Source organism: Camarhynchus parvulus, chromosome 1, assembly GCF_901933205.1.
Source record: "Camarhynchus parvulus chromosome 1, STF_HiC, whole genome shotgun sequence".
Taxonomy (NCBI): Eukaryota; Metazoa; Chordata; class Aves; order Passeriformes; family Thraupidae; genus Camarhynchus; species Camarhynchus parvulus.
The window spans coordinates 13,949,376-13,975,578 of record NC_044571.1 but is presented as its reverse complement, the minus strand read 5'-3'; the positions used below and the strand labels follow the sequence as shown (position 1 = coordinate 13,975,578).

General features: G+C 40.7%; 1 protein-coding gene across 7 annotated transcripts; it reads right to left on the bottom strand.

The window, feature by feature from the left end:
* Positions 1 to 1,533: 1,533 nt before the first annotated feature.
* On the bottom strand, positions 1,534 to 25,222 carry ACOT9 (acyl-CoA thioesterase 9). 7 transcript variants are annotated; one of them, XM_030952094.1, is made up of 16 exons: positions 24,797 to 25,222; positions 23,409 to 23,500; positions 21,812 to 21,838; positions 18,857 to 18,902; positions 15,074 to 15,244; positions 14,944 to 14,981; positions 12,943 to 13,026; positions 12,262 to 12,365; positions 11,396 to 11,469; positions 9,271 to 9,338; positions 8,198 to 8,309; positions 7,058 to 7,148; positions 6,198 to 6,283; positions 5,336 to 5,423; positions 4,999 to 5,149; positions 1,534 to 4,739 (listed from the first exon to the last, which is right to left on the bottom strand). In XM_030952094.1, the coding sequence occupies exons 1-16, from the start codon at positions 24,808 to 24,810 to the stop codon at positions 4,681 to 4,683; spliced, it is 1,305 nt and encodes a 434-aa protein (XP_030807954.1). In that variant the 5' UTR covers positions 24,811 to 25,222; the 3' UTR covers positions 1,534 to 4,680. The 7 variants fall into 7 exon arrangements, with proteins under 7 accessions (XP_030807954.1, XP_030808003.1, XP_030807965.1 ...); XM_030952143.1 differs by lacking the exon at positions 21,812 to 21,838 and adding an exon at positions 20,222 to 20,381; XM_030952105.1 differs by lacking the exon at positions 24,797 to 25,222 and adding an exon at positions 24,408 to 24,770.
* Between the last annotated feature and the right edge of the window lie 981 nt (positions 25,223 to 26,203).

The window sequence follows — 26,203 nt, the reverse complement described above, 5'->3', positions numbered from 1 at the left end:
TCAGCAGCAGCCCAAGGCACGAAATGAACACAGTGCTTGTGCTCCCTTTAGAACCTGGTGCTGAGAGTCCTTGCCCCTCTCCAGCCAGCTGGCTCTCAGTCACACCTAATGCTCTCCCAGCTGCAGGAACATGTGGCACTGAACCAGCCAGTGACACTGATAAAGACAGAGATGAGTTATCTGCCATGTGTTGAATGTGTTCCACCCAGCTCATGGCTCCTTGCAGAGCCCAGTGAGCAGCAAGTTACACCAACACAGCCACAGGGTGTATCTCTGTAGCAGTCAGCACCAGCACATGTCAAAAGCTGTACACAGCCTGAGTGAAGAACAGACAATTGTGCTGAGAACACAGTGACTGAAGAAAACTGGGGCCATCTGCATGCTTTGACCATTCCAAGTTTAAGTCACAGCAGCATAGCTGTGTAAACTTTCAAGGTTTTTATAAATGCACATTTACATTTTAAACATGTGGTAAGGGATGGCATAGGGTTGGTTTGGGTTTTTTTAATGCAGTTTAATGGGGATAAAAAGTATTAGGGAAATAGGGAAGCAGTCCTTAAGCAAAGACTTGAGTTGCCATGTGATTGTACATATTTGAAATGAACAAATGACAAAGCACTCTGTTCTTCCAGTACTCCAAGTGATGTTTCAAATAGTGCAAAACTTAATTTTCATACATCTCTGCTTTCCCAAACACCAGGATATATTCAGGGGCCTCTCTTGGAAGTGCATAAAATGCTGCAGATGCCATTGTGAGCCTGTCTTCTACAGAAAAAGCAAAAATGTTCCTGTAAGGCAAGTAATGACTAATAATGAGACACAGTCTTCAACTTCCTCTGCTATTTTGGGCAAACATCCCACACCCTTCTACTGCCCCCTCAGCTGTTAAGCTACATATGGATGTAACTTCCAGAAGTATCAAAGAAGCATCAATTCAGATAATAATAATGGCACAGATTTTTGATGTTATTAGCTGATGTAGCCCTCTGCAGTTTTCCTGGGTTATGCCCATTCCTTGCCCAGAGAAACCTCTTCCTCTGCAAACTTGAGTATATCCAAAAAACAATCACCATGTTGCTGGGAGCCTGTACTGGTAGTAGGTTTACAGTTGGACTCAATGTTTATCTTACAGGTATTTTCCAACCTGCCAATGCCCAGCAGTGCCTCCAGCCTCATGGACAGGACTCCTGCAGGGATGAGGAGCTCTGCTGGCAGAGAAGTGCTCCAGTGTATTTTCTGTGCAGCTCTGGTCATCCAACTACACCTTCCACAAAAGGAGTCCCCAGTTTCTCTTTCATGAAAGCTGAGTATTTACCCTTTTATTTTCCTGTTGGCTTGTGCCTGGCCCATGCAGAAATTATCTCTCTCATGCCTAGTTGAGAATGCATTCAGAGCAGGATCAGCAATGAAACCAGTGTCACCAAAGGCTGGACTGGACATGCAGTAAAACCAATTGAGCATGCAGTGAGTTTAGAGCAGGTTTCTGAACTAAAACTGTTGCTCTGTGGCCCACATTGCACCAGCTCCTGCAAACTTCTTTCCAGAGTGCTGTAAATTGTGGCATGGCTGCAAAATCTGGCAGGGCAGCAAAGGAATTGTCCCTGTTTGAAAAAGGGCTACCATAAGCTGTTACATGAAATTTGAGTAATTTTAGTACTTTTTAACCACAGAAAAATAAAAACATTTGAAACAAGGCACTCCTTTGGGCACTGAGTTCAGCCAATCCCACAGAAATCTCCTTTTATATCACTAATAAGTGAAAGGGTAAGGGGAGGCAATCCTGCTCCTCCTCACTGTATTCCAAGAAGCAATGGGCACAGACATCTGCTTCCTGCTACAGAGACACAGTCAATTAATTATATAGTTAAGCTTACTGTAAATAAAAAGATTTTCTAGCAATTCCTTTAGGCCTCTGTGGTAACAGTTAGTCACCTACAGCAGTGACAGGCTGGATAGAAGTTGCAACATAAACCAAACATGAATTACTATGTTGAAATATTTTAATCCTAAATGTGAGATCAGAGAACATTTTTCTCACATACACACAAAGGCACAAAGCAGCATGCATACCCTTGAACAAAGATACCAGAGAGGGTGACAGCTTGGAGTCACCATCTCGAGGTAAAAAACACATGAGTACATATATAGAGCAATAAACAGAAAAGCATTTCTCTTTTACATATGTGCATATACACACACAAACACATTTTCTGTATGGCTTCATATACATTCTGAAACTATTGTCATTGTGGTATGTGATAAAGTTTGAGAACACGTCAATTCTTCTACACATCTTCATTTGTGGCATTCATTTTCTTCACTGCATCCAGAGGTTCTGATGTCACACCTTCCTCCATACTCTATTACCTCTTCTTCTCTCCAACCCCTTCCCAAAGGCTGAATTTAAAAATTATGATAAATTTCTCTTTAAATGCAGCTGAAAAGTCAGTGGAGGATGAATTTGGTATCCCCTGTCTTATATGTGTTATAAAAAAGTGATCTGGGTAGATGCACTGGGTCAGTGATAAAAACCTGCAGATACTCAGGAGTAGAACATAGTTTTGAAATAAATAGGAAGGCAACAAATGAAAGGATCTATTTTTTAACAGTCAACATTGATCCCTGCAACAAGGGGGAAGAAGTTGAGATACGATTTCAGTTCTTTATTTGTGTGGTCAGTCTAATAGAGTCAGTTTTAAAAAGGAAAAACCCAGAAAATACAATTTATCTCCACAGCATCATAACCATGAAAGATTTTAATGTCATAGAGCTGGGTCAGCACTGGAGTGTGGCTGAAGAGAAAAACTCTATGAAAAGAACCAAGAATTTACCATCAGAGCAATACAAGAATCTGTTTCGGATCAGGCCACACCTCTATACCTACTCTGGAAAGTCATCTAACTTACCCAATGCAGCAGCTGACTCTTAAGAAGGAAAGGCTGATATGTAACATGCTGATTATTACAATGCTCAATTACAATTCCTCACAGGAATAGCAAAGAGCTGCTAGGGGTCGTGAACTTCATTCCATCCTAGCACCAAAGGAAAATGCTCCTAATTGTGACTGTCTCAGGTTTCTTGCTTAGAAAGAAAAGCTCAACATGCTACTTAATTTTATCAGTGTGGTTCATGCATCTGTGCTGTTGACATAATTACTATTTGCTGCATCCCCTTTTCAAAAGATTTGAAACCTCACAGGGAAGCCAGAATCCATTCTTGTGTATTGTAAGACATCACATTTCTATTTAACCCCCGAGCCCAACTCCTCTTTGGGTGTCCTGATCAGTTAGGATATCAATCTTGATGTGAAGGTACCAAAGAACCAGTTTCATGCTTGTGACATACTCACTGCTAAAAGTTGATGCCTCCCATCCACTCAGCTTCCTGATTTCAAGAAATTGGGCTTTATGTGGCAGAAATTGGATATTATTAAAACTTTCTCCATTACATCAGAAGCACTTCAGTACCAAGTACTCTGTTCCTGTTATATATTTGCCATAGTTATAACCACCATGGTGTCCCCTCTGTGTTGGGGAAGTTCTCTGTCTTTCACAGGTAAACTTGACAACTTTTAGAGGTGTGCAATACTCATACTGCACTTCAGTCCACCAAGGGAACAGATAAATAATCCAGCTGAGGAGGAGACTGTCCTCTAGCAGTACCACCCCTCAGTGGGATAAAGATCCCATCATTCAGCACCTGACCTGGGAGCTGCTCAACACAGATTCTCAGGAGCCCTAACTGCAGCACCAAACATCACCATTACCATCTGGGTAGCATTTTACCTTTTTTGTTACCAGTCCTTAATAAACCAAAATGTTCTGTTCTACAATGCCATTGCAGAATAGGGACATTCCCAGTCCCACCCAGTCTCACCAGTCAGACCTCTAGTCTCCAAGCCATGAGAAATAATTCACTAAGGAACTCACAGTTACACATTAAAACAAACAAACAAAAAATTAGAAGAGGCTGGCAAGGACACAGAGTGCCAGAAAATACCATCTAGCCACCTCATTTCATTGCAAAAATCAGTTTCCTCCCAAGGGAACATGAAAACCATCCAAAGAGAAGCTGCAATAACTTGTAAAATCCCCAGTGATGGGAGACACCTGCTTTCCATTGTGCACACACTAGTAACTTCTGAGCCTCTGTGGCTGCTTAGATGCATGTGTCCTTGTTCAAAAAAGAATTATGACCCTTAACCTAATTTACACAAGAATGGAGCTCAAATTGCTTCACCTGTGTGCATCTACTTATTGCACACCTTTTTCTGACAGAACTTCCCTCCCTTATTAGGGAAACACAAAGGAGAGCTACTAAGGGAAAGGCAGCAGATGGTGACAAGACAGCAAAGATTGCAATGAGATCTCTCAAAGTAGACAAAGAGAGTCTATCCAAAGCCTAAGACTGCAATTTTTCAGCCTCTTTTCCTAGCATTTGCATGTAAAAGATTTCAACAAATTCTAGCAGTAAAGAATAAAAAATCCAAATATATGCAAATACATGAAGAGTACTGAAAAGGCAGGTTTTGGTGTGGAGTTTCGGTTTGGTTGGTTTGGTTTTTGGTGGTTGTTGGGTTTTTCTTTGAGTATTACAAGAACCTGTCCATTAGCCACCTCTAGTGACAGCTCTTGCCAAGACAGCATGCTGGTGCACTGCTGCTGCAGCACCCAGTGCCTGTCAGATTTCTTTCATGACTGCAGTAAAGTGGCGCTTCCCATCTAAATACAACATGGACTCTGAAATAAAGGGGAGAACAGAGAGAAGCACATTAGTACCTTAGTATCAATCATGGGCAACTACAACTAAACAGACTGGCAAAAAGAAGAAGTAATCCACACTGTCATCAAAGCATAAAATCTATGTGATTTGCCATGATATCCTGTTGAATTATTTTAATGCCAATAGTTCATCTATTAAAATAACCAGTGTTCCAAGAGAAACAAATTAATCTTTTTTTACAGAATTATGATGACAACATATTAATGGGATACTTGCCTCCATATGTCTTAGGTACAACTTGTGGGACCTCATTTTCTGATATAAATGTAAAATGGAAAATATTGGTAGTATGGTGCTCCTTGGTATTCGCATTGTAAACTTCACTGTGTACTCGAATTTGGATGTAGTTTTTTTCTGTGTAACAGACCTACACAGTTAAAACAAGAGTTAGAGATTGTAATTTATCACAGTGCTGAAAACTGTAACAGATTTCATTACATCATTTAACAAGAAAAGCCACACACTCTCATAACACATTGTTCATTATCAGTGAGTAACACTGGTGACAGCAAAGACAAGGTCTGCTCCTTTTCAAAAGGAAATCAACTCCTACCTGTCCAGAAAGCAGTAATAAGGATCCAACTTCTACTGGCTTCTGAAACATGATATCATCAACAGATACAATAAAGGGTCTGGAACCCCTGAGGAAACAAAAGAGAAATTTCTTCTCAAGAATAAAAGGGAAGTTTGCAAAAATTTAAAGTATCTACTTGTCAGCATTTTAATGAAGGTTACTAGAGAATAAATCTCTTCTTAAACAGAGGCTACAGGAAGTATAAGGAGTTATGTCATCACTGGAGGAAATCTCTCACACCAATGAAGTACACCCTTTCTAAGGATACACTGGACCATTGTTGGATCTTATGATCTACACTTGCTGGACAATCTTCAAGCCATCATTGCTCAGGCATAAGTTTTTCAAGCACTGACACAAACCACTTAACTTGATATCAGGCTTTGCATACCTCATTAAACTTATACACAGACCTTTGCTGGGTCATGACTTCAGTCACACTTCCTAAGCTCAAGCAGTTAACAGAAGAAGTTTAGAACCCACTCCTCTTGTGTACTGAATGCAAAGATGTAATATTTATTTAATAGAATAAATATGTTATATGGTTAAAAAGTCCATCTCAATAGCTTGGTAAGATAAAAGAAAACAGAAAACTGATGTATTTTTTATCTTGACATGTAATGCTTAAAACCCAAGCTCCATGGAGCAAGATGCCAATCTCTTTGTAAATATGATAGATGCTCCAAGTACAGCAGCACTGCGCACTAATAGTGCACGATTCCACCAGACACCTACGTTTTTTCAGCTCAGATTGTCATTAGGTTGGTTAGCTGGGGTTCCCAACCTCTGTGTACAAGCAAAATGTTCTGCATTATATAAATATTGCAGGTCCACAACTCACCCATAGCTGCAAGCAGTTGCCCATGCCAGTTCAAATGCCTTTCTCATGAGAAAACCCCCAAAGATCCTATTGAAGATGTTTCGTTCCTGCACAAAGAAACAAATACTACATGCTTTTCAAAGCCTTGTGTTGAAGTCTGCACTTCAGTTCACAGTATTTAACAGAAGTCCCAACACCTGAATATATATAAAAGCACTAGCGAAATATGTGTGCAGAATTCAAAATGCCCAAGGCAACTTTACTTAACAGGAGCTCATGTGACTAATTTGACAGCATAGGATAACAATTCAAAATTGTATCAGCAACCAAAGGCCAAACTGTTTGCAAACACTTTGCAAAGGAATTTCTTTACACAGAATGAACAGTCTGGTAAGAAAACAAGGTCATTAAAAAATTGTCCATTTCACAGTGGTAATCCAAACAAATAACAAAAAATGGACAAAAGAAACTAGGCTCTAAATTGCAAGGACTGCAGAAGCCAAACAAAATAATGGTTTGATTAATCTTGGGCAAAAATTCATAGTCATAGAATGATTTGGGTTGGAAGGGATCTTAAAGACATCTAGTTCCAACCTCCTTGCCATAAGGGACACCTTGCACTAGACCAAGTTGCTCAGAGCCCCATCCAGTCTGGCTCTGAACATTTCCAGAGATGGGGCATCCACAAATTCTCTGGGCAACCTGTTCCAGAGCCTTACCACAATCACAGTAAAAATTTCTTCCTAATACCTATTCTGAACCTCTCCTCTTTCAGTTTAAAGCCATTACTCATTGTTCTTTCACTGTGTCCCTGTAAAAATTCTCTGTCAAAGTTACTTCTTAAGTAACTTTCTGTAATTCATTAATATTTTTCAAAATACCTCAGGATGGCAAATCTCCAGGCCTTTCAGCTTTGCATCTTCAATCCACACTGAATTGGGGGGTAATTTACGACTCCGGAAACTCACTGTCCTTTGGAAGAGACAATAAACTTTACAGTCCACAGAATTAGCAGAATCCAGCATGCCAAAAAAGCAGAAACAGCAAAGGCAGACACATACTAAAAAAAGGCACAAAAATATAGAACACCAAAATAAACCCAAAACAGAAGTGGCATCACTAAACACTGTTCCAGCTGACCTTGAAGCCTTATCTAAAGCTGTCCTACAGTATGTTACTGCAAGAAACTTACGCTCCTGATCTTTCAAAAACTTCTGCTAATGTGCAAGTTTATGTGAATGAAGAGGCTTGAGAAAGGTACATGAAAGAAAAGATGAATCACAACCACAAAGTGCACACTTTGTCAGAAAAGCCTTGCTCTGTTTTTTAAGACATAATAGGAAATAAAAGCACACAGTGAGCTAATGGAATAATTCAACATCAAACACACAGACAGGTTTTGAAGTTTTCAAACCCAGACAGAAGTATAACCACTAATTTTAAGGGAAAGCAGGTCTGCCTTTGGTAAACAGCTTTAAAAATAGCAATTGTATAAGCTAATAAGTTAAAGAAATGATAAATTATTGTAAATACAACACAGCACTAATGTAATTAAACATTGTTCTATCACTGTTGGCATCAGATGACTTCACACCAATCTCAAGTATAAGAAAAGCATGGTAACAACTCCCTCAAATAATGTTGTCAGGTACTGTATTTAAAATCCATTGCAAGGTTATTTGGTTAAAAGGTGACCAGTTCCTGCCCTCACCATTTTTTTAATTAGATATCATGGCAGAAAACTGATTGTGCAAGTCATGAGTGCAAAACCATTCAATTCTCTTATCTGCTTAAACATTATTAACATTTTTCCTCAAAATTATTCCTAACAGCTTGTTTAGAACAGAAGACTGCTCTAAGAGCTGTAGATTTCATATTAAAGTTTGTACCTGCAATTCAAATAAATTGCCACCGAATTTAAATGAGCATTTATTCCAGACTACTCTGTTATGAGCACCCACTCAAAAGGCAATTTTCTCTTCCACAAGATGTTAGTTCTCCTTCACCCCTCCCCTTCTTGCCTTGGGTCCAGGGTATTAAGGAATATGTCATGCACAATGTTTCTTTCTTCTGCAGTGGGAGCCATTTTCAGCAAGGAAGCAGTGCTGAATTCAATCCTCTTCAACTTGTTCACTGAATATTAAAAAAAAAAAAAAAAACACAGTATTAAAGTTCAAATAAAAAACAAATAAAGCCTCTGAAGATTTTGACCTGAAATCAACCATCTTTCCATTTATTTTTCCTTTTCCCCCATAAGTTAAAAGCTGTAACTTCATGGTGCTACAGATCCAAAGAGAAATTTGGCTCCAAAGAGAATTTTGACTGCAGTGAAATAAAAATAAAGTAGAAGTTCACTAGTACCTCACCAATGTGATGAAGAACTTTTACACATATTTTATGACACCCACACACTGTTCCTACAGAAAACTTGAGTACTGCCCTCAAAGTACAGAACATATCTAACAAGAAACCCTACAGAACAATCAGCTTCAGGTTTTGCCAATGGTACAAAATGAAAGTTTATGACAGAACTCATTACCATAGGCTGCAGTGACTGAAATTTTAGCTTAAAAGATCTTCTGTCCAGTTTATTTAGTCTTCAGTGTTTTTTTTAATTCTCCACTTTAAAACCCCACCTTGAAACAAATGAGGATGGAGCTACATGCTGCTTCCCCTGCTCTCCCACTTTTTTTTTTTTCCTGAGTTTCTTTCCAAAAGGCACATGGGAACTGAGACAGGTGAGAAGCTGTGATGTCCTGCAGGCCCACCATGGGGTAATCAGTTGGCCAGAGTATTAGGAGCCCCTGTGCTGCACTCAGATCCAAAGCAGGGGGAGCATCTTGCCAAGGGAGAACTCCAGAGGGTGTGCAGAGCACATCAGGAGTGTCCATCAGTTTAGTCAAAGAGTTTCCAAGCATGTGGTAGCAGGCTTTCCAACTCTCTTACTCTACTGACACAAATGAGACAGAACAAAAATCTGATTTAAAACCAATTAGGAACATTTCTAAGTAGCAGAACTCCTGAACTTTTCTTCCTCACAGCTACTAAGTTGAAACTGAGGCAGATGTGCATGCTACCAGGAAATATGACATACATTCCCCTTGCTTGAAGATTTCTTCCTCCTCAGGGCTCTCAGGAATGAGTGGATTAACAAATGCTGGCCTATGGACAGTAAGATTTTTTTAAGTTACAAATTTTACAAGAATTTCTCACATAAATACATTGTAAGAGTCTTCCATTCTGCTTACATACACAGTACAAGATGAAATTACATACTTCAGGTTATATGATAAAAATAAATATGGCTGCCAACACAGTATGACATTAGCTTTAAGTCTGAAGAGGCAGTTAAATGATCCAACCACTACCTAGTGCAATCAGGAAAGAGAAAGTGACACATCTATGCTTCTTAAGAAGCTAAAATTATACTCATAAATTATAATGAAAATTGTTCAAGAATAAAGCTGTTCAGAAACTCAGCAAATGAAACAGGACGATCTAGGGTAGTTTAAACCAAAACTTGACTGGTACCATTTCTCCTGGAATAGAAGAAGCACAGTGCTGTAGCCAGCAAGTGTTTTTATAATCTACATGCTCCCTTGACAGCCTTATCAACAGCCAAAAGCTGTTTACCACATGTACCACTTATCACAGATTATGACATGCCTTGAGCACAACATTTCCATGTTTATTCTACTGCACAGATAAGTTTACTTTAACCTAATTATATAACATTTAATTATTTGCACAAGTAAAGAAAAACACTTATTTTCAAGAACTGTTCTTCCCCATAGTTTCTAATTATTATATTTTAACTTTCAACATTTATACACGCGCTGAGAACAACATACATATACACACATGCACACACAGAGACCTGCTGAACAATTCACCTCTACCCCAGCCTTTACTTGGGCTGGCAACAAGAGGCAGAGAGGTGCTTTTTTCTTACAACAAACTGATCTTTCCTGGTTTGCTAAACCTCTGGATTTTGGACATCCACCAGCTTCTTCTCCATCACAGAGTTCACTTCCCCTCAGCTCAGCACATATCTACATCAGCTCTCCTGGCCAAGCCCCAAGTTGCTGAGATACAGGTTTCCCAAAGCCACACAACACTGTTTCTGTGGGGCTACAGCCAACCTAACATATCCTATACCTCTCTGAAGGGTTTTGACCTCACATAAATACCCTCCTAATATGGACAGAATGCTTCCAAAACACAGCTGGCCTGTGGCCAGCTAGCTTGTACAACAGCCAAGGAACTTTGCATCTATCTGCACAAGTCCATGTAGGCTTGTCCTCAGTCAATCTGCTGCTGTGTAATTACATTAGGTTTGATGTCATTATTTTGAAAAACTAGTCTTTAAAATGGGAACCAAAATGTAATTTGTTTTCTTAATGTATAGTATATTCACTGTTTCTAGGTTTTTTCCTTCAAATCTGAAGTAAAAAAACCTAGAAACTACTTCTAATGTTATCAGGACCACATAATTATATCAAGTAAAACCCCTTCATTAAACACATCTTAGATAAATACCAGCAATTTCTTAAACTAATTAGAAACAGAGAAATGTTTATTACTTGGGCAGGCTATATAGAAAAGAGGTAAGAATTACAGCCAATTTTTCTGATGCTGGAGTCATAAACCTAAAGGACAACTGAGAAGCCTTTTATCTAATAGCTAAGGAATGATAGGGAAAGTAAAACCAGAAAAATAACAAAGTAAATGTCTGGGGGTTTTTTCTGTTGTTCTGTGGGAATAGCTACCAGTTTCATTTTAGTTACACAAGCAAGTTTTAACCTGAATTATTCTGATGACACCTATTAAGTGTCTATTAGGGAATTAATGGTATCAGTCACTCAAAGACTATTTAACCACTGAAACTCAATCATTAATTCAAACAACTACTAGAATGCAGGTGGGTTTCTGGCAGACTCATTTACTTCTGTGTTCATTGAGACCAGTCACTCAAACACACAGAAAAATCTGTTTTAAAAAAAGGGTCAGATCCCAAGACTACCAGCAATTCCTGGTATCATGACTGCTAAAGTCTGAAGTTTGTCACAGGAAAGTTAACACTTGCCAGCAGAAAGCATCAACTATGTGGTTTATTTACCACCTACATTATAAGGCTTCTACACATACAGAGCAAGCTGCCATGTTTGCCATTTTCAGCACAGCACAAGTCAGGAAACTTTTCCCGTCCTACAAATTACCGTTTGTTCTCTGGGTCCCGGGCCACCATGACAAAGGTTGCATCTAACACAGGGCTGTAATCACCACCATGTTGCTAAAAGAGACAGGGAAAAATACATTACTGAACTCTAAATTTGGAAACATGCGTAGCAAGCTATTTAGTTGACATAAACTATTCAATCATACTGTTAATTCTGCTTGCTTTCACATTCTGTCATTCCTTCCAACACCTCTCACAATTGCTCAAAGATAAGGAAAAATTAAAACTTTCATTTCAGGAATTCTGCAATGTAAACATTTACCAGGGAATGCTTATTAAAAACTTTGAGCAGGGAGGGGAGGAAATCAACACAGTCATTGTAAAAGGACCCACTTAACCTTTACTCTGAGAAATGCCTTAGCTTTTTTTAATATATACCACTAATTGCCACTAATGCCAGCACTGTAAGGAGTTCAGAACAAAAAGGTGTAACATTAGCTTCTACATCAGAGACTTTACTTAAGGAGAACAACTGAATTTAAAAAACGTACCTGTTTACCTGAATTATCATAGAATCACAGAATTATTTGGGTTTGAAGGAACTTTAAAGACATCCTGTTCCAGTCCCCCTGCCACGGGCAGGGACACCTTCCAAGATCAGGTGGCTCAAAGCCCCATCCAACCCAGCCTTGAACACTTCCAGGCATGGGGCATCTCTACTTCTCTGGGCAACCTGTTACAGTACCTCACTGTCCTCACAGTAAATAATTTTTTCCCACTATCTCACCTAAACCCATTCTCTCACTCTGAAGTCATCCCCCTTTGTCCTGTCACTATATGCTCTTGTAAATTCCCTCTGAGGCACCTATGCCCGTTGTAAGATGGAGAGAAGTCACAGGAACCAACCTGCAGCATGTGCATCCTCACTTCCATTGAGGTCTTCCCAACCCAAGAAACATTGCCTGTGAATTTGATGTCACAGTCTGGATGTATAATCTTCTGGCACAAATCTACAAGACAAACATTAGGGGCTACTGGAGACAGACCACTCACAGCTAATACTAGACAGGCCAGATTTCCTAGGAACTTTATGTGATCTGAAAGTGGCAACACACAGAAAGACAACCCAGAAAAGACAGTTGTTGTGAGGGACCACACTGCTTGTTTCTGCCTCTGCAGACTTTTGAAGCCAGGACAAGAGTAGGAAGCAGACACAGAGGTGGACAGCAGACCCAAGGGAGTGTTCAGCAGAACAGGCAACACAAGCAAGGTCCAACTCACCAGAACAAACTCTGTTCAGTAACAAAGCAAAGAATCTGCACACCAAAATAAAACTAAACACAAAACTGCAGGAACCTTGTAAGTTGCATTTTGAAGTGAAATGATGTGAAATGCTGAAAAGCATCTACAGAAGCCTCTTCCCACCTCTTGTCAACAAAAGCCAGAAAACTTCAAAGCTACAACAAGATGAAGTGAACTAAACAGGAGTGAAAAAGGTATCCTTAATAACAACCATGGGAAGGCAGTAGCTGATGAAAGAGTAAGACAAGCAGATGAAACTACTGTATTTACTAAATTGCCACTTACTGATTTTATCCACCAGAGCTGTAACTATGGATAAAGGAGATCTTTGCTGCATTTCCTGCTTGGTGTGAGTGTAGCAAATAAGAACTGTGAAGAGATCAAAAATGGAGCCAGCTCTTTAACAAAAACTTAAGAGGAGCAGATCAAAGTCATCTTTGCAAAGCAGAAGAAAACACAAACTAAAGTATCCTACTGTAGGAGAGCAGAGCTTCCACACTTCATGTATGTAACACATGGGATTGCTATAAAGAAAACAGCAGCAGCTATCTCAGTTTTATGCATATTTACTTACTACAAAGATAAATTTAACTAAGTATTTTAAATCAGCTCATCACTTGACTTCCAATCCTACACAATCTCTTTGCTCTATGTCTGCAGCTCCCTGTCTCAGACTCTCCTAGCTTCTATTTTGATTTCATGAAGGCTGTCCAAGGATACATGCTATCTGAGGACTTTTTAAGTACTGATTCCTTTAAAGAGGTGGAGATTAAATAAACTGTGCCTTACAGGCACAAAACCATAGTCAGAGGTATTTATCACACTGCAATTACTACTAGCCAAACCACTATTTAAACTAATTAGCTTTGTTCATAAGAGCACATCCAAGTAAACAGACTCCTTGGAGTAATTCAAGGCTGCAAATATATGGTTTTTTCCTCGTGTTCATGTAATTTTCACTCAATACAGATCTTCATTATCAAAAGAATCTGTCTTGCACTTAGATAAGAGAGAAGGAATCCCCATATGGACCATACGCTTCAGAACTGGACTTAACGATCCTTGTGGGGCCCTCCCAAACCAGAATATTCTGTGATCTGTGATCTGGAAGACCTCTATCCTTCCCAGTAATCTAGGATTTTTTTCCCTATGTTTACTGAAGTCACAATTCTAAAACCTGTTAAGCCTATCAACTTACTGTATCAATATGACCACCCTGAATATTATTAAATTGGGACAGAATTTTGATTAACCCAAAACAATACATCCCCAGTGGAACTGACTGAAGCCCAGTATGACTGTAAACACAGTAAAGACATTCTGTGCTGTCACAGGAATAAAATTAGATCTTCACAGATTTCTGGGGAAATTAAACAAGGTACAGAATGAAAAACAGGCTCATCTCATCTAACAATGTACATGCATTTATTCATTCATTCATTTCTTTCTCTGCCTTCCTCAATTTTGTCCATCTGGACTCTCAGAAGGAACAGAAAAAAGATGTTCTATTCACAACTTCCTCTTAATAAGTACTTAATCCTTTGTCAAAACCCTCCATTAAAAAGTTCCCAACCAGCTACAGAACTAGGATGAAGGAGGAAGTCACCCGGTGATGTTTAAAGAAAAAGTATCTCCCAGTTCCATTAACAACCTCACACTTATTACACAAAAGAAAAAGATGGTGAACTGTTCAAGACCACAAATAAATAAAAAGGAGGAAAAAAAAAAGAATGCTAACTCATTAAATAACTGAGTTGGTTTTACCCTTAACAACAATTTGCAGAAACCCAAGAACATACACCAATTGTTTTTAATTTGTTCTCAATGGATACATTACATGCTTTCCAGATTATACTCTCTTCTCCTAAAAAGGAATATAAAGATATTTGCATCTCATTAACTGTTGGTGTTTGTGGCAATTTTGGTTGAGATTTTTCTTACAATTAAAAAAAATCATAAGTTTTCATTTTCAATATGCACTCTGCAAATTTTCTCTGAGTTCACACTGAAAATGCAAATTCATAATTTAGGATCACTTTTCAGTAAATTATTTTTGTAGCTGGTTCTTTAAAAACCTGACAGAGGCAGGAAGCCAAACAATTTTGCGTCCATCTGTTCTTTATCATCCTTCCTTCTCCTTCAGTACCACTGTCTTCTTTTTTTCCTTCCCTTCTGAGATGGCAGAATTATGGGTTTCCCTCCAAGGCTCTACTGTGTCACACCAACCAGTGCTCAGCAGTAATCAAACTCACTTTGTGCAGCCTTTACAAGGGCATAGGTACATACCTCCTAAACTGTCAAGATCTTCAAGTATCCTTCCAAACCTGCAATATAGGAGGTTGACAATTAAATAATTACATATATGGCTAACAGAAGTTAACAGTTTCCTGTAGGTGTATCATGGTTGTTTTGTTACCTTACACTGTTGTGTACATTGAGGTATTTTTCTCTTATTTCAGGCTGACTTCCTAGAGGCAGAATAACTTCCAAGTAGCTATCCTTCATTCTCCTAGGAGGGAGATCTTCCTGCCGTTTTGCCAGTAAAGTATGGAGAGCTTTTCTTTCTTGCATTGCTTGCACATGATCCCTGGTAAGAAAAAAACCTTTATTCTGAAGAACAAATAGAGAACTGAAACCCTAACTAAAAGATGTCACATCAATGATTATCAAAATTAAAACCAAATAGTAGATATAGCAAGGCACAGTGAGCATGATTTGAAAAGAAAGTGAAATGCACAAAATGAGAGATGTTAAGCAAGACTACTACAGAAATCTTTTAAATAGTTTGTGTACAAGTGGCAAGCACATACTTCACACTAATGAGATGAACAAAATGCATCTAATTCTGAATGCTACCAAAATCATTCCCCTTGAAAAGAACAGATCACACATAATTTAACCTATGAGGTTTTGTTCATATTCATGTCTTCCAGAGCTACAGTACCACACATCTTCCACACTGCCAATGTTAAAGGACTGACCATCAATTTACAATCTCTCCCAGGAAATAAGGTAGATGCACAGTGCTGGCTAGCACTAATGGCAAGTGAACTAATCTGCTAAGACTTGCCATCATCCACAGGTGAGTTCAGTTCTAAAAACTGATCCTTTGCAGCATCAGTTCTAAGAGCAAGCTACAAGACAAAGAAAACTAACCTACTTTTCTTTCTCTCTTCCTACACAAACATCTTTAAATTATAGAAAGTTACAGAAAGAAACAACACAAAAAAGGGAGAACAATTCCTTCAGAGTTGCTTTTCCAGCACCACCGAGTCAGAAGGGCTGCAACTCTCCCAGTGGAGAAGGGGCCAGCTTAGTGTCACTTCTTTCCAATCCACCACACTGATTCCTTGCACAGGTATCTACAAGATGTAACAGTCTTGCCCAACATGCTCTCTTACCAGTTCCAAAGTTCCCTCCCCTTAAAAGTGCAACCTGACCGAATACAGCAAGTAGTTCATAAAATCCCTAGAATCAAGAGCCATTTATTAAAAACCTAAGGGTTAAACATGCAACAGTTCTGGTATAAAGCCAAGCAGTAAGCAAAAATATGGATCCATTTCATAGAGCAAGAGAATGCATAAAACATAAGCAATGAAACTTAATGGTAAATTTCTGGATGCGTGCCATTCCTTCAAGTTGTGCTTGCTGCATTGCTGAGATTTCAGTGACATTGTGTTTAACAAATCCAATTTTGAAAAAACTAACAAACAAGAAGAAATAAAGAAAACAACAGAAAACCTTTTCACCAAAAAGAAATTTTGTCTTATGTTTTGACTTTTGAAGAATTCTGGGTATTAGCCACTTAATATGAAGGCTTACTTGGCTGAGTATTACTTCAGAAAGCCAAACTTCAACATATTTATACTACCTCTTTTCTGATTAATAAGCTTCAGGGAAATGCAAATAATCCATGATCAAAGAGAGTGAAAGTCAAGCAGAAAACTTCAGTTAGTTTCATTTGTTTGTTTGTTTGTTTTAAACATGAGATGTGGTTTACCTCATCTGGGAAACATGATTACCATGCAGTTTACAGTAAACAGAAAGATAACAGCCTGCTGCAGAGGGTTAATGTTTAAAGTTATGCCACTAAAGAGAAATGGAATATTACTGGATGACTAAAGAAAGATGCAAGGTCCAAGATGATGCATCTTAATGCTTTTTAAGAAAGTTTTTTTCAAGTTCTTTCAGTGAAAAGCTTAAAAGAAATTAATCAGAAAGTAAATCAGAAATTTCTCTACAAACATAAAGAAACCTAACAATAAAATTTTAACTATATTCTGTTTTCACCAGCTCCATCCTGGCTCCTCTGAGGTTAGCAGCAGAATTCTTCTTGACTTCCACTTCAGAATATGTTCTTCAATATGCAGAAGTATTAGGCTCAAAGCAGTAACATTTTTCAACAGACAAATACTGTTACACACTGCAGTACTAATCATACAGTAACAATAATTCACCTAAATATTAATTAGCACCTCCCCTAAACATTCTGAGGAATGTTTATATATTTCTGAAATAGCCACAACCCCATCTAGTCTATATTTAACAATGAACAGATTAATAGTTTTAACTAGAAGTACAAAAACAGAATAAACACATAAGCAAGATATTTCTTTTTCACAACAAATACAAAATGCCACTGGCCTTTACAAGAGAAATCACAAACCAAAGTCTCCTTTTAGCAAAATCAATGGTTAAAAGTGTTCCTCCAACATACATTCCTCCTCTCTACCAGCATTCCAGACATGTACATCAGTCCTTTCCCAGCTCCCTTTTCAGAATCCCTATCAAGCTGTTCCTCAGATTTGTCCTCTTTAGTCATTCTGGGGCCTAACTCAGTTGAATTCCCAGCTGTTCAGTCTCCACATGTATCAACTCTTTCTCACTCTATTTTTAAAGCGGGCTCTCACAGGCAACACAATCCATGTCCACCAAACCTCCCTGTATTTAACCTGTCATTCTCAAGCACTCCCATCTGCGCTTTCCCTGGCTTTACTTCTTCACGGTAGCTAAAGGATTCATTATTCTGCAAACAATTTCTGCTGTATTTTGTACAGCATGAGAGAAGTATCTGCCTAAGAAAAATACTGCTGTGGTGATCCTGGCTTCAGTCTGCTCTCCCTCCAGGATGGGAACAGCGGGGGAAAAAATAGATGGAAGATTAGACTTGACCAGAGCCCTCTAAAATCTTGATTTTCAAATGGCATTTCCATATGGCATCATTCCTCCTCAGCCATTCAGCGATGTGGGAAAGGGTTTTTCAGAAACAATTTCTAGGGCCCTTTCTAGCTGACTTGATGAAAAATTCAAGCCCCCTCATGCTTAGATACTACTCTTACTAAGCAAAAATCAGGTTCCCAGATTCAGGCATTTTTGTTAGAATTACTGAAGCTGTGTTTAGATAAACTGAGTCAGAAGGCCTGGACACATCAGACACTCCACCCAGGCATACCTTTCTTCATTCCCCTATCACTGCACTAAGTGGGAAAAAAGAGCTCAGCAAACACAGCCAAAATTAACAAAACACAAGGGACCAACCGAACTGCAATGTATAATTCCTCCAGACTGCTAAATTGACTTTTCCAGACTGTAACAGCAGAGGGTTACAGTCAACTCTGGCTTATTCAATGTAATGGAGGGGGAGGAAAGTAACTTGAATAAAGCCAAACCAGTAATTATTTAAAGTATACGTAAATTAATCAAAAATTAAGTTAGGGCAGACAAAGGAAATGCTCAAGATGCTCCTGAATAAGGAGACCTGGATCCCAAGCTGACAATTTTCCAAAGAGACACAGGTGCCATTCAGAATGCAGCCTGGTACACAGTGAACAAGCTCAGCTACCTCTGAATTCAGTGCAGGAGAAATCCACCAGGCAGGCAATCCACCTAGAGATAACCCAGGAGGTACCAGCAACGCAGCATTGACAGCCAGCCTCTACAGCTCCTAACTCCCGCTGGACTCGAAGCTAGTGAGACAATCTTGTAAGCACCAAGATCAGATATTTTGTTTCTACCAGAGAAATTGTAGAAATTTGTGATCCACAAAGTATCAATTCAGAAGCTTTGTTTCAATTACCTTTTAGCGGGATCTTCTACTTGCCCTGACAACAAGCTAACTATTGCCAACTTCCACTACCACAACCCTGAGCTCTGCCTTGGTTTCACAAATGAAGCAAAATACATGTAATGCACACTGTACCTCCAGTTGGTAGATGCTCCCACTATATCCCTCAATTTGCTCCGCACTGGAAAAAAAAGAAATCAAAGCAAATCAAGCTTAGTTCTGCAAGTGATAAACATGAGGTTGCCTGGTGTTAAAGGCACAACCCTCATCCCAGAACAGGAAAATTAAGCAAATTCATGCAAATAGCAGCCCAGAAATTAAAGTCTGGCCAAATTCACTGCTGCTGTTAGTAGGCATATCACAGGAATGGCCTGAGTAACATGATGCCATAGCTTATTGCATATAGTCAGCAAAGAGGGTTTGTTAGTGCAGTCACCTCCAGAGCTAATTAACAGCTGAAAGACAGCATGGATCAAGATTAGATTGGGGAATTTTGATGTGAAAATACTAAGCCTAAACACAAACTGTGGAGATAACACAAATCAGAAAGTCATAAAAGAACATAAAAGGGAACAGTGCAGCTGCAAAATGGAATGAGGAGAATACCAATTAAATAATCCCACCCACGAAGGCAAGCAGCATCAGCAGACTGGCTCTTGCCAGCAAGGTTTCATAGCCCAAATTTTTAGCAGTCTGAAAGAACACAGTGTTAAGACACTGAAGACAGGCCTGTACAACTTATTCTGGCCCTGTTTGCACTCTCAGAGTTAACAGTAGTTCTGCACAAGTTTTTTCCTAAATGTCAAGAATAATCTGCATAAGCATCTTCTCTACTCTTTCTCAGATGAGATTATTAAGCGTGCTAAGGTCCCATCAAATTTACCAAACTACTCCATGGCTGGTGAATGTTGGCTCTTTGGAAACATCTGAAAACAAGCAGCAACAATTCCCAAGCTCAGAAGAGAAGCTGAGAATTGTATAGAAAAGATCCCTTGCTTATATACAAAGATCTTTTATACCAGGAAGTTCAAATGTTAGGGACACATCAAGGAAGAGCAACTAAAAAATATCCAGAATTTCATGGTGAAATTTAAAGAGGCTGCTGGTGAGTCACAAGCTGATTCTTTATCAGGCTTGGCATTTTTCAAACTAAATGCCTGATCAGAGTATTCACAGTGATCAGCAAGCTGGCCTATAAACCCTGGAGAAGCCTAGCTGAATTCCTAGGATTTAAATCACATCCCACTCTCTTAGTCAGATCCACTCAGCTCTGCTCCCCTCCTCCTCAGTCACTTCAGCTTCTGCCCAAGTCCCCCCACACCACCACTATTGCTGTACCCCAAAGCTCCCCTTCCCTGCTCCTTCCCCTGCAGCACCCTCAGCCCCTGTCCCTACACTCCCAGCCCGTTTCTGCTCTGCCTGCCTGCCAGAGAAGCACCAGCCTGAGCTAGAGGCAGGCAAGAGAATGACTGCAGCCAGCACATGGAACCAGTGACTCACCAACAGCCAGCAAACACCAGCGTCCACGCCTGGCCCCAGCACCAGCTCTGGCACCCTAACAAATCTCTCATTTGGAAGCCAATTCTCACAAAATTTGTGGAAATATGTTTCTCTTTGAGACTGGTAGCTCATCTATTTTGGCTGACATCAACAAAAGGTTCTGGAAGATGAGGAAGACAAGAAGATAGGCAGACAAAGACAAAAAAATAAATTGCTTAGACCTCATTTCTTTAGAAAATTAGGCTAAAAACATGTTTTGAAATTAGAAGACTTCTACTACTAATTCTAAGAACAAAAAAAATTTCAAGGAGAGAACCTGATTGAAAATCTTGAGAGTTGATTTCTTTTGGGAACAGGGAAGGTCTGATTCCTTTTTCCTTAAGCAGCAGCAGGCTTGCTTACAGAATAGGTATTACTTTCTTGTTACTCATACTCCACCTGTGAAGCTGCCATAGCATGCATTTGATCAATACAGTGTTAGCAGAAACACTGTTATAGCTTCTAGAACACAAAACCTCAGTTTTTCAACAGTGTGCAGACTGTGCTGGGATGGACAGGGAATAAACAGCGCTTTCTCTTTGTTTAAACTAAATTCATCTTCCTTTTCATCTCTAAAGAGGTAAAAAGCTCTGAAAAAAAATCTCAAGTCCAAACCTGCAAAAATGTATACAAGCCGTTAGCCCCATTTAATACATCTGATTTCAGTTTTAGGCATAAAAATACATATTTTCCAGGCTGAGAACACTTTACAATTTTTATCTTAGCATTAAAAGGGACAAAATGTAAAGCATTTCTAAATGTTGTCAAGCCAAATCTAGTCAATTTTACTGTTCATAAGTACATGGGTTTTAACTTTTTCCTTTTTTCCCTCCTGGGAAGACTATCCTGCTCTTCTAGATATTAGAAATTTAAGTAAGTAACAACAGAAATTTAAGTAAGAAAATTAAGCACAAAAATCTATAAGCTATTTCTTATCTGGCAAATGTCTCAAGTGTGTAAAACAGCTACAGAAAATGGGACCTCTCCATCTTGCTCACATAGCATATTGCACAGTATCTGCTAAACTGGCATCACTGGATCACCAATGCCACAGCAGCAGGGTCTGAGTTTATTTGCACTGTGCTGTGGAAAAGGACACAGGGAGGGCAGCTGGACAAGACACTGCATTCATCTCTAGCAGTGAGATCCATGCCCCTCGTGCTGATGCCCCCCCAGCTGCATCCAGGTTCAGGAAGACCACCAGCTTTGGTACAGAGCTTGCTCTGGACTGAGGTGAAGGACACAGATTCAAATGTCTAAAATGAAGCCAAGTACTGCAAGAGCTGCTGCTGTGAGAGATTTTGAATCCCACAAGCCTCTTAGAAACGTTTTATCCAGCACTGTAGACAGAATGTGCTGACAGAGATTTAGTGCAACACTGCCATAATTAAGACCAGGACCAGCCACCAAAGGCAAAGGACTTTAAGCAAGGCAACAGAGAAGAATAACAGCACCTCATTTTTCATCAATGCTAAAGTAAGGAAAAACAGTAGCTGAGTAAGTTTAGTGTTATAGCAAATATTTTAATATGCACAAATTACCACAACACACCATTATTCACATGAATGGGTGACTGTCCTGTGGAGTACAAAACACAGGTTAGATTAACAATGAAAAGAAACAATGCAATTTACATCTACTAAGGAGTTACCTGATTATTCTACCTGCTTCTGTTCTGTTTAGGCAGATGTTCCTTAATTTTAGTAACTGCAGGCAATCTATCCTGGCCTGATTTACAGTCAGTGTCCTTTTGTTTTCAACTCAGTTTGTCCTTTCCTTTCAAGCCAGCTTTCCAGTTCCCTGTCCACTGACTCTGTGTGGCATCTGCTTGCAGTGTAACCCCAAACAGTTCTTCAAACTCAGGGCTACCATGCACTGTTGACAAACAGTGTTAACTTTGGAAAGACTATCTGTAGCATTTTTCAGGAAGTGGGATGAGAGTTTTTTCAGAGGAAAATTCCAAAGTCCTGCTTTGTGTAGCCTTTGGGAGAGCCATGGAAGAAGTGAGGGCATTCACAATGGGAACCCAAAATTATGAAAAGGAAGCATGTGAAAAACTAGTAAGAAAAAAGTATTTGGTGTTTTGTGAAAGCATGGATACCAAATTGAAGGTATAATTTACACAATACTAGAATAGTTTACATATCAGCAAAACTTTGAATTTGAACAATTTTGAAACAGAATCTCAAATGTTTACAGTTATTGTAGTCCACAAAATATTAGTAGCCCTTGGAGTACCAGGATGACCTCACTGTTCCACTGTTTTTACTGGCCTTCTCGATGGCATCATTTCCAAATATTCAAATAAACACTCAGGGCAAGCTGCAAGTATGCAACATCATGTATCCTTGCTTCACTCTTTTAACCTCCTAAATTCACATTTATTAACAACAATGAAAATAAGTTCTCTAAAAACAAATAACCCTCATTTTCTCTTTTATTGGACAACCAGTAACTGCTGGTGTCTTCTGTTTAGAAAACAAAGGAAAAAAGAAGATGCTAGAAATAAGCAGAACTCCATGAAGGAATTACTTGTACCTGACTCCAGCCTTTTTCCTCCTGCCCTTTTCAAAGTACAAGGGATTAGAATGCAAGAAAACCCTTTTAAAAACTTCTGAAACAGAAGCATTATGGTTTATTACTATTGGAGCACTGAAACAACCTTTCAACACATAGCTCTATTGACAAGAGCAATTTCACGAGGCAATGCTGCTGATCCGATTTAAAGATTTCTACAAGTTTGTGAAATTAACAGGATTGACAGATTAAAAGTTCTGTAAGGCATTATTTCCACTCAGTTCCCCATTTCTTGGCCATTCTCTCCAGTCTCATTGTACCTATCTGCACTGCATGGGCTTTCTATCGAGACTGAGCAGCAGTTATGCTGCCAGAAAAGAACCAAGCTCTGCCAAGGCTGAAGAACCAGAGGAGCCTCTAAATCTGCAGTTTCAATGATTATGGATATTTGTGCCATTCACCTCCAAACACCCAGTGATTTTCTGCTGCTTCCTGAACACTTCTACCATGAGCTAACAGACAAGGGCATGTTATTATCCAAACCATACTAATACATGAAGGGACACTACCTGAAAAAATAAACTCCTCAGTAACATCATTAAATCTTCCAGAGCACAGCCATCTACCTTACCTTCAGACATGTCAGGGAGCCCTGGGGAGGTACTGGCCCCAGAAGTGAGCGTTCTAGCCAGAACAGAATGAAGCTTCCTCATGATGCACAACCTATAGGCAGAGCAGAAGAATTTAGTGTCATTAAAAATAATCCCATGAAAATAATTTAGGATTGAATTTTGGAATTATTCTGCTGACTTCAGAAACAACAGTCCTTATTTTCAGCTTGATTTTCAAAACTAGATACTATCAGTGCAACAGTTCCAAAACAGTTGAAATTCCAACTGACACCTTTTGTTATCTAAAAATGACAAAGAAGAATGCTTCACTGGCAGTAATTGTTCTCTTCACTGACTATTCAGATGCCCCAAGACAACCAACTTAGACTCAACACCAGCTTCTACCCTGTAACATCTTAACACAGATGGGGTCCATGTGCCTCAGGAAATCATCCATGACCCTAACCATACACTTCTCCTGCACTTGGCTGGTGTGCATAGCAGTGGAAGGAGGAATATACCAAAAAGGACCTCTTAGCCATTAAGCAAGAAGAAACAACCATGAAACCCTTCAGAGAATGTAATCCACCCACAATTCACTAAGTGTTCTACAAGGTAACTAGCCAGCACTACTCCTCTAGGCAAGCATAACTGTGCTAACACAAAAACACACAGAGGGTGTGTGTAAACCCCCTTGTGATAGTTCACAGCATCATCCTGAGAAGGAATGTGGATTGCTGGTCCTTTAATTTTCTTCCTTTGGGAGTGAGGTTCCACCTCAAATAAGGAAGGGGGGCAGGTCCTCAGGCACCAACACAAAAGCAAGGCCATTTACTCATCTCTCTCTCCCCTTCATGTATATCTACACTATCTACACATATGTATCATGTACACACAAGCCTTCACTGTCTGCAGATACTCATGGAGGACTTAAAAGAGTAAACGGGAACACAAACACACACACACACCAAAAAAAGAAAAACAAAACAAAACAAACAAGCAAACAAAAAAAAAAAAACCTCTGAAGGCAGCGGAGTCCCGTATGCACAGGAATGACGCGGATGGCGATGTGAAACGCCTCTGTGAGTGCTGCAGCCGCTGGGCTCGGTGTGCCACGGCAGGGCCAGCAAACGCCTTCCCGGTACAGCCGCAGCCCGCAGGGCCCCCTCACGCCCGCTGCCCCAGCCCGGCCCAGGCGCCGCGCCCGAGCCCGCGCTGCCCGCGGCGCTGCTCAAGTTTCGGGGTGCCCCGCCCTGGCCGCGCCCCGAGCCCCTCATGGCGGAGCGTGGCCCGGCCGCGGAGCGAGGGTCAGGGCACGGCCTGCCTGCCCAGGCCCCGGCCCGGGCCCGCCGGGAGCACCATCTCTCCCGGCCGCCATTCCCCACCCGCGCCGGAGGACGCGCCTTACCGGGTGGGCAGCATGGTGCTCGCCGGGACTGTCACCGCGGGGCCGCGCCTGCCACAGCCACACGGTCCTCCCGCACCGGCCACTTGCGGCTCGCCGTGCACAGAAAGGGCTCAGGGCCGGCCGCAGCTGGAAGCCCTCGCTCCACCGGGATCCCCGAGTGGCACCGCCCGGCCCCGGCCTGCCCCGTGTCCCCGTGGCAGCGCGGCCGCTCCCCGGGGCGGAGGTTGGGGCAGGACACCGTTAGTCGTCGGGCGGGCCCGGCAGAGCGGGCGGGCCCTGCCGGGACTCGCTCTTAATAAACATCGTTCTTTTTTCTTTTAAATGCTCCGTTTTTTCACTGTGCCGTGAGGAAGGCGGGCTGGCGGCGCTCAGCTGGGCGCTGTGCCCGGAGCCTGAGGCGCGCCCCAAGCCGTCACACGGCCTCCTGCCCCGGCCCGTCACTTGGTGGCACTGCTAGGGAAGGTAACTGAGAGCCTCGGAATCTCCTAAAAAGAAGAGGTTTAAAATCTTGAAGAGTGATGTTATCACTCTGAACAATTCCCTGAAAAGAGGGTGTAGCCAGGTGGGGGTCACCCTCTTCTCCCAGGCAACCAGCGACAGGACGAGAGGACATAGCCTTAAGCTGCGCAAGGGGAGATTTAGGTTGGACATTAGGTAGAGCAATTTCTTCACGGAAAGGATGTTTAGACTTTGGAATGGACTGCCCAGGGAGGTTGCTGGAGTCACCGTCCCTAGAAGTGTTTAAGGAAAAACTTTGTGTGGCACTCAGTACCGTGATCAGGTTGACACGTTTGTGTGTGGTCACAGGCTGGACTCGATAATCTCAGGTCTTTCCAACCTAATTGATTTTGTGAAAATAGAGCTGTGTTAAATAAGCTGTGTGCTTTGCACAGGCAGATAATCAACAAGTTCAATTAATCAGAATTTTTTTTATTCCTGGGAGCTGGAGAAACTTAGCACAGTGATGACACAGGGCCTGCACTGGGGTGTGTGAGAGAGGGGCAGCCCTGGCTCTGGGCCATGACACCCCAGAGCCCATAAGGACCAGAGCAGTTCCATAATCCTGGCTGCACCTCCCCAGGACTGGGATCTATACACGTGTCCCTGCAGCCTGTGGCTTCCACACCAACCACAATGTTTGTGGCTCTCACTGGCCATTTCAGCTTGCCAGCAAAACTGTGTATACAGCAGGTACAAGTTAGCAATGAAGTTGCTAAGCACACCTTGCTGAGGACTTAGCAAATGATCACCCAGATTGGAGGACGATATGAGAAAACATGTTCTGGCAAACACAAAGTACATTAACCAGAGTGTTCATTACATGTGAGGGTAACACCTGAAAACTAGATGGTCTTTAAAGTCCTTCCCAACTGAAACCATTCTGTGATTCCGTGAAAAAGCTGAGGG

Excerpts from the sequence above, each read along its gene's own strand:
- ACOT9 (XM_030952094.1), bottom strand. Across the intron at positions 13,027-14,943 it reads AGATCTTGACAGTTTAGGAG|TTCTTATTTGCTACACTCAC; the intron begins GTATGTACCTAT and ends ATCTCTTCACAG. Across the intron at positions 6,284-7,057 it reads TGGAGATTTGCCATCCTGAG|GAACGAAACATCTTCAATAG; the intron begins GTATTTTGAAAA and ends TTCTTTGTGCAG.